This window comes from Oryza sativa, chromosome 10 (assembly GCF_034140825.1).
Source record: "Oryza sativa Japonica Group chromosome 10, ASM3414082v1".
Classification (NCBI taxonomy): domain Eukaryota; kingdom Viridiplantae; phylum Streptophyta; class Magnoliopsida; order Poales; family Poaceae; genus Oryza; species Oryza sativa.
In genome coordinates, this window is record NC_089044.1 from 17368929 (window position 1) to 17384628 (window position 15700).

At 40.6% G+C, this 15700-nt stretch overlaps 2 protein-coding genes across 4 annotated transcripts in view; both read right to left on the reverse strand.

The window, feature by feature from the left end:
* Nucleotides 1–2374: 2374 nt before the first annotated feature.
* Nucleotides 2375–6243, reverse strand: LOC4348796 (E3 ubiquitin-protein ligase RZFP34). 2 transcript variants are annotated; one of them, XM_015757233.3, is made up of 11 exons: nt 5718–6243; nt 5475–5562; nt 5275–5334; nt 4327–4359; nt 4127–4204; nt 3956–3999; nt 3824–3864; nt 3616–3698; nt 3396–3487; nt 3202–3313; nt 2375–2842 (listed from the first exon to the last, which is right to left on the reverse strand). In XM_015757233.3, exons 1-11 carry the CDS (start codon nt 5741–5743, stop codon nt 2699–2701), a joined length of 801 nt encoding a protein of 266 aa, XP_015612719.1. In that variant the 5' UTR covers nt 5744–6243; the 3' UTR covers nt 2375–2698. The 2 variants fall into 2 exon arrangements, with proteins under 2 accessions (XP_015612719.1, XP_015612720.1); XM_015757234.3 differs by having other exon boundaries at nt 5688–5880.
* Nucleotides 6244–7579: 1336 nt separating this feature from the next.
* The window catches only part of LOC4348797 (midasin), a 32384-nt gene continuing 24263 nt past the window's right edge, over nt 7580–15700 (reverse strand). For both annotated transcript variants that reach the window (XM_015758650.3, XM_015758649.3), the window contains exons 45-66: nt 15141–15253; nt 14980–15056; nt 14793–14906; nt 14572–14640; nt 14330–14486; nt 13906–14033; nt 13728–13822; nt 13340–13566; nt 13023–13256; nt 12820–12946; nt 12683–12744; nt 12439–12597; nt 11966–12184; nt 11355–11645; nt 11129–11263; nt 10820–11026; nt 9034–10704; nt 8653–8934; nt 8385–8564; nt 8206–8304; nt 7988–8113; nt 7580–7870 (exon numbers count right to left, since the gene is read on the reverse strand). In XM_015758650.3, the coding sequence (XP_015614136.1) occupies nt 7838–7870; nt 7988–8113; nt 8206–8304; nt 8385–8564; nt 8653–8934; nt 9034–10704; nt 10820–11026; nt 11129–11263; nt 11355–11645; nt 11966–12184; nt 12439–12597; nt 12683–12744; nt 12820–12946; nt 13023–13256; nt 13340–13566; nt 13728–13822; nt 13906–14033; nt 14330–14486; nt 14572–14640; nt 14793–14906; nt 14980–15056; nt 15141–15253 (4805 nt within the window). In that variant the 3' untranslated portion in view covers nt 7580–7837. The remainder of the gene's footprint in view (nt 7871–7987; nt 8114–8205; nt 8305–8384; nt 8565–8652; nt 8935–9033; nt 10705–10819; nt 11027–11128; nt 11264–11354; nt 11646–11965; nt 12185–12438; nt 12598–12682; nt 12745–12819; nt 12947–13022; nt 13257–13339; nt 13567–13727; nt 13823–13905; nt 14034–14329; nt 14487–14571; nt 14641–14792; nt 14907–14979; nt 15057–15140; nt 15254–15700) is intronic.

Genomic DNA, 15700 nt, shown 5'->3' on the forward strand with positions numbered 1-15700 from the left:
TCAAGGATTGCCGCTGCCCGAGTTTCACCGGTGTGGCCCTATCTCCACCACCGTCGATGCTGGCATCCAGACTCCGCTCCCGCCTTGCTTCGCCGTTGTCGGAGGATGGATACTGCTCCACCGCCTCGATCTACTATGCATCGATTTCCTCCGCCGACCCCGTCGTCAGGAGGCCACCACTGACCGTCGTCCCCTTGTCGTGGGCTCCCCTGACGGCCGGCCCCAGCCTCTGGCTGGCGTCCGCAGTCGAGGCCGTCGGCATCGCTCCAGGGGAACCCATCTTTGTGGCCGAATTTCACGGCTCCAGTCGGTGCCTTCTCCTGCGACCGCGCCGGTGCCGGTCTCCATCGCCGCTAGGGGGAGGGCTACCACTTCACCATAACCGCCACCGCTCTGCCTGGCTGCCGTCGGGCTCTCCTCTCCCTTGTGCCACATCTCTGCCTTTCTCTCTCTGCGCCACATCACCATTGCCGCTCTCGTCGTCGCCTGGAGAGCACTCCCAGCCATGCCTCCTAGAGCGCCCTCCCATCCGCGCCCATCGTCGCTCACCACCGAACGGTTCCTCCTCCCAGCCGCGCCCACCACCGCTCCCCCAGCCGCGCCCGTAGCCGCTCACCTCCAATGCTAACATCACACACACAGACAGAAGGTATTAATATGACATGTGGGCCCTATATTATTTTATTCTATTTTCTGTTGATGGGATTTCCACGTCAGTGCCCATGTTTATGACATGCAGGACCAAAACCGCTCCGGATTGAGCTAAGGGGGTTATTCGTGCGGTATAAATTGTTCAGGGTTTAAAATATCTGGTTTTGTGGTTCAGGGGGTAATTCGGTCAACCACGATAGTTTAGAGGAGTATTTTTTTTCTTTTTTTATATCGTAGTCTATTGTTTATCATTGGCTTTTAAACCCTAATAGCTTTATTAATTATTTTTCATGGCTAATCTTTTTGCTGAAACGATCATAGCTATAACAATATTATAGTCCAAATGGAAAAAAAAAAGAGATTGGGAAAAAACAGCTATTACTAAATTTATGCACCACAATATAAAATGTAACGGAATAATTGAATAATTTCGTAAACGTGCATGCTTGGCTAGTTAATTGGCTGTTTGCGTCAAGGCAACGAGACTTTCATATATCGGTCTTCAAGTTCCAGACTCCCAGTAGGTGGCGGGCCTGTTTAGTTGGGGGAAAAATTTTTTGGGGTTATTTTGGGCGTTTGACCAGATGTCGGAAGGGCTTTTCGGACATGAACGAGAAAACTAATTTCATAACTCGCCTGGAAACCGCGAGACGATTTTGAGCCTAATTAATCTATCATTAGCGCATGTGGGTTATTGTAGCACTTATGGCTAATCATGGACTAATTAGGCTCAAAAGATTCGTCTCGCGATTTCCTCCCTAACTGCACAATTGGTTTTTGTTTTTATCTATATTTGATGCTCCATATATGTATCTAAAAATTTGATCTATCCAAAAATTCGATGTGATGTTTTTAGGAAAAAAAAATTGTGAACTAAACTGGGCCGTAGTACTCCAGTTGTGTGTCATTTGCTGTACGGATTTCATGACATCTGGATAGTGCACTAGCAATAAATGGGCTACCAATATCCAGTGCATGGCTTTGACCAACCGAGCCCACAACTTATTCCTGTAATTAAGTACCAATAATATGTGAAACTGAAAATGACAGGGGTTGGGAGAAAAAATGTGGAAATGCGGCTTCTTTTATGTTAGAGAAGATTTTCATCCTTGCAAACTCTCTTGGACCAGAGGAAATTGTTGGGCTTTTATATAGTCTTTTGGGCCGTAAAGCAACAATCTGAGACGGCCTAGCAAAGATGTTGAGCAGTGAGATGCACTCGTAGAGTAATGGCAGGGGTGCTGGCATGCACCCTATCCGCTCGGATTCGATTCTCTTCGAGCACGTTCATCTGAAATATTTGCTTCTTGCTCCCTCTGAAAATATTTGACTCCCTCTGTTTCTAAATATTTGACGTTGTTAATTTTTTTAAATATGTTTGACCGTTCGTTTTATTCAAAAAATTTAAGTAACTATTAATTATTTTCCTATCATTGATTCATTGTTAAATATATTTATATGTATACATATAGTTTTACATATTTCATCAAAGTTGTTGAATAAGATGAATGGTCAAATATGTACTAAAAAGTTAACGGTGTTAAATATTTAGAAAAATATTTAGAAACGGAGAGAGTTCTTAAAATCATCAACACCAAATCTTTCCTTGGTGTCCAACTTTTTAAAGATGTTGATCAGTAGCATCGCTTCACTTTGACCAGAAATGTATATCAGCATGGCACTGTGTCTATCATTTCTTTTCTTTTCTTTTCTTGAGAAGATGTCTCTCTTTTATTAGGAGTATCATTTAGTAATAATAATAGTTGGAGTTTCAAAACATAACATATATCCTCACAAAAAAGAGAGAGAGAGAAAACACAACATATATGGGCTATTCAACTCGCTGCATACTGCGCCAAAATCACCATACTCCTCTTGGCGCAAAGTGTGTCTACCAAACTCGACGCCGATCGATTTTGCAGCTTTTGCTCGACGGCTAAGTTCAGAGGAAGCCGTCTCTGCATCTTGTTTGTCGCTCTCGATTTCATCCTTAGTTTGTGAGATGGATGCCAACTCGTCTCTGCTGCTGCTGCTCCTGCTGCTGAAATCAAACCGTGGAGCGCGCGGCTGCAGGGCGGCCGCAGCCTCTGGTCTCCCGGGTGTTGTAGGAGCTGCATCCGGGGCACTTCTGCGCCAGGACGTGGAAGTTCACGTTCGACGTCGCGCCGCAGTCGTTGCAGAGGATCCATATCTGAATGAGGAGGAAGAAGAAGAATCATCAAAGGATTGTTCAGAGTCCCAGCCATGTTCACTCAAGAATTGGTAGCCAAAGAACTTTTATTCCAGTCTGGATGGCGTAGTACCTACAGAATTTTGTGATAGAATCTACATGATTTTAGAAACATTATTTTAGTAGATCATATTATTGGTAGAAGTTGAGGGTTTGTCCCATCTCGTCTTTTTTTAAGCTCTTTTCTATTCACTTCTGGACTTTTTAGTTGTGTGCCTACGAGCAGAGGCCGGAGATGTAATCCATTTCCATTATCTAAAAAAATGTTCACTGAAGAATGGCACACGAGATTTTGGAGAAATGTTTGGTGTTTTACTGACCATCTTCTTCTGGTAGAACTCCGGCATCGGCGTCGCGGCCACCTCCTCGTCGAGCTTCTTCCACGCGTCCGACATGTCGCAGGCCGACCGTGAGCACACCGGGCAAGCGAAGCTGGGGGATATCAGAATCATTGCATTGGTTTGGTTAGGAGAAAGTTTTATCAGGTGAAGTTTTTTGTCTGAAGAACACTCACTGATGATGCGCTCTCATCACGTTCAGGCATTCCAGATGGATCGTGTGCCCGCAGTGCAAGACGCTGATGTCCTTCGTCGAGTCAAATAGGTACTGTGATTTGGAAAAGGAGAGCAAATTTTTTTATGTCAGATCTCAAGAACTGGAAACAAATTGAGAATGTTGTTTTTTTTTCTCTACCTTTCTGAATACCAAATGCATTTGTGGAAAGCAAGGCTCACCTCGAAGCAGACAGGACAGTTGTGATGCATTGCTCCTTCTACACAGTGATGAGAATCCCTCAAGACATTACTGTAGCAACACCCTGTTTAGTGAGGAATAGCAAATGTTAGACCAATCTTGTTTATCAGCGACATGTGGCGAGAATGTCAAAAAATTTTGGGGAATACGCATCACTGGCTCATTGCATTAAGATCATGCAGAACATACCGCATTTGTCGCAGTGAAAGAACTTATCCACACCACCAGTTCTGGAAAAAAAATGGGCATATCCAAAATTGATCAAACTGAATAAAATAGTAAATGCAGAAAATAATTCATAGAGATAGATTTAGGACTTGCCTGCATATGCCGCATCCATCGCAGTGATACTGGTTCTTTGAGACCTGGAACAAACCAAACAAATATGTTAGTCAGGTTGTTAAGCATCATCATACATTTATGAACCATACTTGCCACATTAGAAACTTAGATGTAACGTAGAATCATCATTTGTAATCCAAACATGCTTACATCATCATCAAAGAAGTTGCATTTTTCGCAGAAGTATTTCCCCATGCATGCCCCACAACCAGAACAGTACTGTTGTACCTGTCGATCAAAGTGAACAATTTTCATGTGATCAGTACAGAAAAAAAAAAGTTAGCACAATCCAGAAATTCTACTGTTGTACACTCGAGAAATTCTATTGCACCTTTCTATAAACTACTTACATCCTGTTCTTTGTCGCAGAGAGAGCAGATAACCTGTGATACACCATAAAGTAAAACAGTTTCAGTAACTCCACAATCTGGTTAAGAAAGTTAGTGATAATGACAAAAGCGTAACAGCCATTGAAATTCTTATCCACTAGATTCCCCCAGGAAATTAGTGCTGTGATAATTGCACAATCAGTTTGACTATTTGAGGCACTGTTAGCTATGGACACCTGTTGGGCCACATAAACGAATCAATCATGTGCTGCTACTCAATTATTCAGGAATCAATCAGCTGACCGCACTCAAGTTAATCTTGGCTGATGGTGAGACATGCCTTTGTCATTTCCCTTTCCTCCTCTGCCGTCATCCTTCTAGTGACATTGTCACATGGAGATAAGCAAGCAAGCAAGCAATCAATCATGTGGACCAGACAATGGTCACTAGTAGCAGAAACTAACCTAGTGTGCAAGTTGAGTTGTGGAATGGAAAATATCAAGAAGAATCTGTCCCCATGGAGCACTAAGACAATTAGACAACCTTATCTGAAGAAGGGGGGGAGAAGGAAAGGAAAGGAAAAAAAAAATTCTTGGGATGGGGGCATTCTTGGCCACTTCATGGCAGGGGTCCCAAACATCATTGTCCAGGGCTCCAGAGGCATGCATCAGCATCAGACTGAAATGGCAATTACTAATCGGATTTTGAATTTTGGACTGAAGAAATTGATAGGTTTGTGAAAACTGAGGTATGATCTCTCCGGCGACACGCCATCAAATATTGACCGCAGATTTTTTTCTTTTCTTTTTTGTCTATCAGGCGTTGTGTGTCCAAGCAAAATTCAGATAAATTTGACACGGATTATATCGGATGAAATTGGGTATGACAAGCATCAAAGCTTACACGAATTGAAAACAAAAGGGAAAGCTGATGCTAAAATCAAACAGAAGAGTGAGAACAAACAAACACCTTCTTGATTTCGTGGCGGGGGATCTCGTGACGGTCATTGAGATGGATCTCGAGCGAATTCTGCAGCAAATAATCAAAAGCCAATATCAGTACCGTTTGAACGATTTTCCTCTCCTCAATAGGAGCCAACAAAAAAAGAAAAACAGAATCAAAATTCAAAAGCGAAATGGATTGGAAGAAGAGAGAAGAATCCATCCAACCTTGGCCTCGTTGTGGCAATGCCTGCAGCCGAACACCTCGCCGCAGCACGGCGCCCTGATCCTGCATCCCCTCGTGTAATGCTCGCAGCTTCACCCGCCAGAAAAAAAAAACAAAAAAAAAACAAAAAAGCCCAAGCAAACAAACACAGGTGAGATGAGATTTCCAGAACCAAAGCTCTCGAATCAGAGGGTAATAAAAATCTCGCAGCCAACCACATGATCGATTCCCTCTTTCTTGCTTACCCGTGCTGCTCCGACTCCAATTCCATCCTCTCTCTCTCTCTCTCTCCCTCTCCGAGCTCAACAACCAACGCGCTGTTTGGCTCTCTAGGTCTCACCGACGACGAGACGGCCGCCGGCGGCGAGGGCGAGGGGGGAGGGGAAGGGGGTGGTTGGCAACGGCGGGAGGGAAGGAGGGAGGGGAGCTTGCGCGCGTGCGGCCGCGTTTTATAGTGGGGAAACACGTTTTTTTTTCTCTCTCTAGTTTTTTTTTTCCTCCTTCAAATATGGCGGTAACGGCTGTGTTTCCTCTCCTATCTTTTGTTTGTGCTTGTCCCCCCAAGATGGCGTGAACGACATCTCTTTGGCACATGATTCAAATGCCGACTGTCTCAAACAAAATAAATAAATTTTATAGATGAATTTAGATAAATATTGATCCAAATTCATCCGTAGAATTGGATTCATTTTAGATAGAGAAAGTAGTATAGAACAATTAATCTCAACAATGTAACATAAGAATTGTTTCTTGGAATCATACTTTCAAGAAAAAGCTTAGAGCAAATATGTGGCCAAAAGCGTAATTTGCTCTAAAAATACTACCTACATCCCAAATTAGATGTCGTTTTGACTTATTACTTATAACGTTTGACAGTTCATCTTATTTAAAAGTTAGTGCAAATATAGAAAATGATAAAATCATATTTAAAGTACTTCTGATAATAAAGTGTCATACATAAAACAAATAATAATTTTATAATTTTCTAAAATGAAGAAGGATCAAACAAAAACTCAAAACAACTAGTGTTTTGGGATGGAGGTAATTAACATTTTTATGATGGAATAGCTAACTTGGTTGAACGCACTTGCCGTGAGCTGGAAAATATCTGCCTGCATAGTTCAATGCAATCATGGACCAGACCATTCACAGCTAAATGGAACCTGTCTTTCATCGATCTCGCCTCATAAGAAACAACAGAACAAAGATAAACAACTACTACTAGAATCCACTAACAGTCAGCGGCTGGTTGCCCATAGGGTGGCGCGAGAGCAAACGGTTTTCGTATGAGTCGGCAATGCGAGTGGGCCCCACAGAGCACGAAAAGGCACACCGGGAGGTGGGGCCCCGGCCGTTACTGGGTGAGGGCGAGGATGAGGATTACGGTGTCAGGCGTCAGGTACACGTTGGATGGGGATAGGGATGTGTAGGGGTTATACAGTAAGTCGCCTGGATTACGTCGCCAACGAGACGGTGACATACGGATATGCTATGCCAGATTTCCAATGAGTGTTGTCTTGGGCATTGCCCAGTGATTAGGGGCTAGTTTAATTCCAATGTTTTTCTTCAAACTTTTAATTTTTTTATCATATCAAAACTTTTCTACACACAAACTTTCAATTTTTCCGTCACATCGTTCCAATTTCAACCAAACTTATAATTTTAGCGTGAACTAAGCACAAGTGTTATCTCGACTTGTCACATGGAACTACACGTGACAATTTATTAGCACAAAATATACAAGACGCCACAGTTTAGAAAAGAATACTTCCTCCGTTTTTTAATAGATGACACCGTTGACTTTTTCTCATATGTTTAACCATTCGTCTTATTAATTATAATTTATTTTGTTATGAGTTGTTTTATCACTCATAGTACTTCAAGTATAATTTATATCATATACATTTGCATAAAATTTTTGAATAAGACGAATGGTCAAACATGTGAGAAAAAATCAACGGCGTCATCTATTAAAAAACGGAGATAATACTTGGGATGGTAAAGATTTTAAGTGCCTGACGTGACGGCAGGTACCAAATAACGACAGTACTCTTCTCAAAGTTTTGCTGCAATCATCGCACAAAAAGAGGGCAGTGACCAGTGGGAATGAAGAGGAAATTTCTTTCCAGACGCTCATGAGTCATGAGTAGTAGCTACAAAATTGCTTGCATTTCTCAAATGCAGTTTACAACGAAATGTGGTATATTTTGTACACAGCTCAGGCCTTGGAACAGTTGTTAACCCAAAGTGTGTAAGCAGCTAGAAGCCTAGGGGACTCAAAATTTTGGTAGTATTCTATACACAAATTACAGTGATGGGCGCGAGGGCATTCTTCCTCCGGTTACTTTGATGAGCATCCAAAAGATCATTCATTAGCGCTCTGCATGAGCTCAAACCACTGCAACAGAGAGAAGACAAGTCCACATGTCAGACAGAGAGGGACCAGAGAACAGAAATGAGTAAACCATCCATTAGTTCGTAAATAGCAGGAGCTAAGGCAGAGGATAATCTGTACCTGTCTAAGCAAGTCAGCCAATGTACGAGGAAGTGCTTCAATATTCTTCAGCATGACATAGTAAGGGAATGGAAAGGAGTCCATATATTTCCCCATGGTTAGTTTGGTACCTTGATAGGATACTTCCTGCACGTCAATGCCAAAAGGATTCCAAACTCAGTTAATTAGCTAATCGTGAAAAGTGATAACCATGTCACTGAGATTTGAGGGGTACGCACCAGTGAATCCATGATAGATTCCTCGTGACCATCTAGGAGCACATATGCGATCATCCTCTTTCTGTTAAGGACATTCCTGACGCAACGCTTCAAATTTTCCTAATGACGCGATGCGAACATCAGAACCAAAAGGTAGGCACTGTGAGATATACAAAATTATGTGATGGAAAAACTGGTACCTTTTCGTGGAACTTCCCGTCAGATATTATTAGTACGAGTTGCTGAAGTGGATTTTGCCCTGACGGTGTACGTGACCGTGCCACGGCAGTATCAAGCATTGTGTTCAGATGCATCAAGAGATCAGCAACTGGTTCATCCTCAAGTTTGTTGTCTTGCTCAAAGGACAAACTAGAAATCATCTGTCATCAGAGAAGAAAGTGAGCAACAGCTCGTGAGTTTCATTTATTGGAAAGCAAAAGAGCATGCAATCAATTTCATGAAACCTACATTCGTTCCTGCTTCTCCATTGAAGACCTGATCGAAATCATGTAGCACTTTGACATTTCCCTTTTTCCCGAAACTTGCAACTGCAAACTGTCCAACCTCAAGTTGTGACATGGCCCGGCAGACTGTAACTAATGCTTCAATAGCCACTTTTCCACACTTGCCCTCGGACATACTCCGTGAGTCGTCCACAGCAATAACCACTTGGTAATTACGTTTATTAGGTTTAGTTCGGCGCAACCATATCTTATCCCTGCGGAAATGACTTGCAATATATGGAATAACCTGAAAAAATAGCAATGCACCATCATATGAGTGAACACCTTGAAAATGGAAAAGGCTGTTCTTTTAGCATTAAAACAAGATCGTGAGAAACAGAAGTACCTTTTTCATGTTTATTCTCTTTCCAGTTCTGTAATCTCCTTGAAGCTTACTTGCAAGAGTTGGTTCCATGACAAGGCGCAATTGCTCAGCAAGTTCTTGGGACAACTTCATAGTTGTGAGCTCAACACTTTTCCAGTCAACAATAGGACCTTTCATATCTACATCAGTGATGTTGATTTCCATCGGAGTAGACAACTCCCTGTCATTGGCTAAATCATCCCGCATAACTGTTTTTTCATCTGCTGGAGGTTGTTTGAACGAAACAAAATCTCCAAAAGTCTCGTCTGTTTCACCTTGAACTGAATCCTGAACATATGTATCAGTTTGAATCTCTCTATGCTCAAGGTTGTTGGCATTTTCAGATTTGTTGGTACGTGATTGTGAAGCTTGCAGATGTGGCACTTCAAGATTATGATCATCTCCAGGTGCCCTGTCAGTATTGTGTTCCTCTTTTTGCACACGGTTTTCATCCTCCATGGAAGACTGTTTGACTTGCAGGTCATCGTTGATTTGATCAGCTGTTGCATTACCCAGTGCCTGAGAGGTGCTCTGCTCACTGTCCGGCACATAACGAAATTCGGTAGCACTTTCATCATCAATATGGTGTTCAGCTTCTGGTTGATGATCCTGCGTATCAGCTGAGACTTTGGCCCGTTCTTTCCAGTCCGCCATTGCATCTCCAATGCTCCTAAAAGGATTTGTCTGTTTGATCTGCGATGGTGGAGTATCAGTCTGCAACTCTGGCTTAGAGTTAGACAATAACCTAGAGCCATCCCCAGAGTTGGGCATAGATATTTCCAGACTAGGGACTTCATTGCTTGAAAAATTAACAGAAGGAGCAGCAGCACTGTTCATATCAGTGCTGTTAGCCAAGTTTGATTCAGATTCTCTGTTATAGTCCATTTCGGCATTATTTGGTTGTATGCCTTGTGAAGGATGCTCAAGTGACTCAATATTATGAAGTTCTTTCTCCATGTTATTTGTCTCCATCTGTCCATCTTCAGCATGCTCCTGCTCACCATCAATCTCATTGTCACCATGTTGAGCTGCATCTACATCCTCCACATCGTCTGAAGCATCTAAACACCCATCTGCTGCTAGCTTTTCCTCTTCTGGACTGAGTTCTTCACCATCAGCATCCATTTCATCAATATGTTCTGTCCCATCCATATCCACATCCTCAGAATCATCCTTTGGTTCAGGGAGTTCAGGTGCTGTTCGATCATCATAGGCATCAGCTTTGTCCATTAAGTCATTCGTATCCTGATCAACATCCTCACAAGTACTAGGATCATCCTCCAAATTATTATTCTTGCCTTGCTCATCACAATCTGTCTCCATGGGATCTTCTTCAAGAGCACCTTCGTCCTTTGCTCTCAGTTCCCTATCATTCTTCTGTGTCTCCTTGGCTGATGAACCCGACTCATACTTCTCAGTGGATCTGTTAGGATCATCATCTTCATCCTTATCCCAAGATTTCTTGCCGACCATTTCACTTGCATCACCAGTATCACCCATCTGATTCTCCAAGTTCGTGTCATCATCCTCATCGCCTGAATCATTGCCTTCAGGGTCCTCAGAAACATCAGACAGTTCTGCATTAAAATCGTCTTGCATTTCAACTGCATCATCATCATTCTTAGGAGCTTGGTCTGGCTTACGTAGAGCATCCTGTTCAACATCACAAAAAATGGTTAGGCTCTGTTTTTATTTCTATTCAAACTCAAAAGGAAGAAAAAATTGAAATAGAGAGACAACCGAGGAAGCATTGTTTGATCACACTAACCATTTCATTAGCTGTCCCCTCAAGTTGGGATATATCATCTATTTTAGAACTTGCACTCTCTTTGCCTTCACCCTCACCCATGCCAGTTCCAGTTGCATCCTGCTGTGGTCCATCTGAAGCATCTTCAGTTGTATCATCTGTGGAACCAAAGCCTTCCGCAAATAGATGAATCAAAAGATCCCCAAGTGCATGAGTCATTTCAGATGTCTGAAACCATCAGAAAACAGGATTAGGAATTTTTCTGAAACTGTTTTCCCAAAACAGGGAAAAAGAAATGAGAACAAAATTGTCTAAGCATGAAATACTTACAGTTCTATGAGCTTCTAAAAGTTCAGAAAGAATGCCTTCAGCTGCTGATAGGACCAGACCAAGCAAAGCATGAAGATGCATTAACTGCATCCCTATACTAGAAGGCAACTCAGGTTTAATGTCGACCAGCCTCCTCTGTTGGTGATAGATGGAGTCAAGTAATGTAGCAAATATATCTAATTCTGTAGAGATGAAAAGATGATGCGCAAAAAGTGAAGGGGCATACCACTGAAACAGTAAGTTTTTTACTAGCATCAAACAAATGGCCCATTTGAAGGTTCATGACATATGTCTGCAAAATATCTTTCCACAAAGTAATATTTCCTTCCAATGAATCATGAGTTCCATCGGTGGATATTCCCTGATCAGTGAGCTTTCCAACAACACCAACAGCCAGTGAAAAGATTTCCTTAAAAGCTTCTGCATATGAAGCTTCAAGATTGTGTAGGACATCGGAGGATAGCATATGCTTGTCTTCATCAACTTTTCTGGATAAAATCGCCATTGGTGAATTCCCCTGCAACAGGAATGCATGTTTAAGCACCAAAATATCCAGAAAACAGACAAGAAATAAAAGGTAAATAAAAGCATTTTGCAAAAAAAAAGTATGTGTAAAGTGCATAGAATTGCCATAAAATATAGGGTATAATTGCGACCAGCCACTCCTAAAAGAATACAGTAGATTAAAGAAGCTATGAAGTTTTCTGTGACATTATTTTGTGGGATCTATAGCTTCCATGTCCAGTAATAAAGTGAACATTAGTGTGTGTTACAGTCTTAGCATCAGAATACAAGAATTCTACATATGTTAAGATCTCTATACATATAAGAACATACCTTCTCCAGCAACTCTTCAAACCGAGAGAGCAGAACTTTCTTAACAGATCTCATCGAAACATCCTGGTGGCATAGAACTTGGATATCCTCCCTAAACATGCTGATAAGCTGGCAATTTGCAGCAACAAGTTGCTCCATCTCTCTTGTAGCAAGAGGCATATTCTTGTGTGAGCCAGCGATCATATAATTGGATCCGAGTAAGTATTTGTCTAACAAGTCCTGCAAAATAGAATAGAGTTACTAGTCACATATTGCTTAAGTTTGCATAGCAATGGTATTCAGGGCCTTGCTTGATAAAGGTGTAGCTTCTCCAATAAGCAACTTGAAGTGTCTTAACGCCAACTTATTTGAAGCTTCTACTGGAAATAGAGCTTATTATTCTTGGACCAGACCACAAATACAAGCCCCATGTCTCAGAGATCATAGGAGTGGTCAAACAGGACCAATAAGAAGGCAGAAATGAACAGGTTTACCTTAGATTCAGAAAATCTTGCGATGAACTTTTCAAAAAGCGTTGACATTGCAGAAACTTCTACTTGGATGTTGTCACAAGGATCATGATGACAATCGATGAAGCTTCTGAGCAGCAAGTTGGTATCCATGGTCGTAGCCAGTATGTTGTCAAAAAATTGCTACATAAAAATGCAAAAAGGATACATCAAACTATAAACCCCAATTACCCAAATAACTGTAAGACTTTCATACTGCAAACCTTACCTTTTGCTGCCACATGGAATTCAGCAGTACACTTTGGCATGACGAAAGGTAGTCACTATCACCTACAAAGGATTTGTAAAAGTTACTACATGGATTTCAAAACAAGAAAAGGAATGTACAGATCACAAAATAAGTACCTCCAGAACCTAACAACAAAATTGCATGCCGAAACTCATTCAATTGCTCAAACATATTGTAAGCAAAATGTCTTTGTTCAGACATGATGGATAAAAGATGATCCATAAAAGATGTAGCCCTATTAACCTGCAAATTTTCAAACAATAAATGCCAATTTGATACTATAATCACTAAGTACATTAATACTAGAAGGAAGACTAACCTCTTCTAAACCAAGATCTTTGTTAAATTTCAAGGAAATTTGTCGAAGTTGTTGCATCATTGCCAAACATTTGAAGTACTGCTGATTTGCATTTTTCCAGTTATTTGTGCTCAAGAGGGTAGCATGAGCAACGCTAGCATCTTCAGGCATTTTCTTCGAGATCACTTGCTGGAGCAAATGTGTCGTGATATACGACTGCTCTAAAAATGGGCTTGGTGCAGCCAACTCGTTTCCCTGTATTATTTTCAATTTCTTACGTAAATGTGCACTTGACAACAAGTGGGGAATGAAGACAAGCTTTTTGACAAGTAATATACCTCACGACCCATTGGTCTGTGCTTCGATAATCCACATTCCTCAAGTGTCTTGAACAAATTGGATAGAGCAGTTTTCTTCTGGTTCTTCTTACCACTTTTCAGTATAGAACCAAAATCAGCTGCATTGCAAATCCGCTCAATTGCAGCCCAAAAGAAATACAATCTGTCCTCAAGTTCACTTTCAGCTTGTTGGCAGTTTGTATTGTGGAAAACTACACGCGCAAACTCTGTCAAAAAAAATTCAGAATCTCATTATGGAAGATAAAAAGGAGAAAATGATTAACAAAATTACAATTTTGACACGCGAGAAAGAGAGAGAGAGAGAGAGAGAGAGAGAGAGAGAGAGAGAGAGAGAGAGAGAGAGAGAGAGAGAGGGTGCAGCCTAGACCTTCATTATGAACTCCAATATCAGTAGCATTTGTATGTTGTAAAGCTTGAAATGACAATTTGGCCTGATTTGCCCACTTAGTGTACCACAAAAACCTGGCACAATGAACATAGTAGATTAAGTAGATGATATAGGTGGTTAAAAAATTTCCATACTCTTAAAGCCTTAATGGGACAACCTTCCGCTAAGTTTCCCAAGGTCAACAGGAAACTCTGATTCAGGCATCTGTTGATCAAGCCAACATGGAACTTTTCTTGCCACAGATTCTTGATTTAGCAGGACCATCACAGGTTTTTGCAAAATATCCTATAAAAGCAGAATATCCAATTAAATGCATTTTTCTAAACAGTTAATGAATGCCCACATCAATAATAAACACTAAACACTTCAGGTAACTTTCTGGTAACTTACATGATTGCTATTAGTAACAAACTATACCATAAAGAGAGATTTAAAATTTGGGCCAGTCAACTAGAGATTTTATGGCAACAATTACAACATGTGATGGCAATTATCTAGAAAAACTGATAGCAATTATGAATCATGTATCAGTTAGTGCTTCCTTTCACATAAAAAAAAAAGACTAAACAATCACCACATACATTGAAACACTGCAGAAGCTTAAAAACTTTTTGCCTCGTCCTCTTGAAATTCTCAATAGAAGCACTGTGTGGATCTTGCTCCCAACGGTAAAGCTTGACCTGATCTTTCAAGTCCTTTTCTATTGATCCTTTACCACCTTCAATTTCCCCAAGAACACTGATGTCATGAAAACGTTAGTTATAACCCACCATGAAGAAATGAACAAGGAAAAACTTCACATAAATCACGAAAAGCAACTCACAGTGGCAAGAACTGCATGTAGTACCCAAACATGTTGTACAGAATATTCTGGATTTTCTTCAACGAGTTACTGTCAAGAAACATAAAGTCAGAAAATGATGCCCATTTTCAAAACAAAGCACACCCAGTTTTCAGAACAGTGAAAAATTATAATGGGCAATTCAAAATGAAATTAACAATCATGCTGTACTAAACAAAGTGGAACAAGACTCTTGATCTCACCTTGAATAAGCACCAACACCAGCACCATCAGAAAGTTCACCATGGAAGGCCAGTAGGAGATGCAACCTTCTCTTGAATTCACCAATGCTTGATGTTTGAACAAACTCCTCAACACTAAATTTAGGTTCAACAATACATTAGAAAATATACAGAGAGCCAAATAGAGAGAGCAAACACGGATGGACACCTTTTGATTATAGATATTTCCTCGTTCTTTGAAATATCACAGGATTGTGTGAGTAATGCTCGCAATGGAAACCATAGCTGCACACACCCAAGAATATTCTGTCAGCCAAAAATCAAGCAAAAATAAATTATTAACAAATGTATATTCATAGTAGAACTCACTTTTAGAGCATTGCTCTCGTACTTCTCCAGCACCTCCTGAAGTAGTATAGGCCAACATTCTAACTCAAGCCTTTGCCATGAAGACACAATGATGAATAATTGTGGAAGATGGTCTGTGGAGAAAAAGAAAATTAATAATCTTATTTGTAATTTGTCAAATTTGATAATCAACTATGTTTGATGAGTTATCTATTTTGTAACAGTAGGGTTCTTTGTAATTTCTGTCCCTTTTGTGTTTCATGAGGGCTCGGTCAACTGTACTTCTGGAATTTATTAATAGCACCAAATCTTTTTTATTACAACCCTATTTACTGAATACCTCCATCCGGTCATAAATATTTGACATATAGGACAAGATACAGTCAACTTTTGAAATTTTATATTTGAATAATTTTATAAAATTTAGTGAGTCTATGATATTATGATAGTGCTTTCAAGGCAAATATACGCATACCATTTTTTTGTTTTGTTTTTAAACTAAGCGTTTGAAAATTTATTGATGGTCAAAGTTTCAAAAGTTTGACCAAATCTTATCATCTACATCAAATATTGTATGTTTA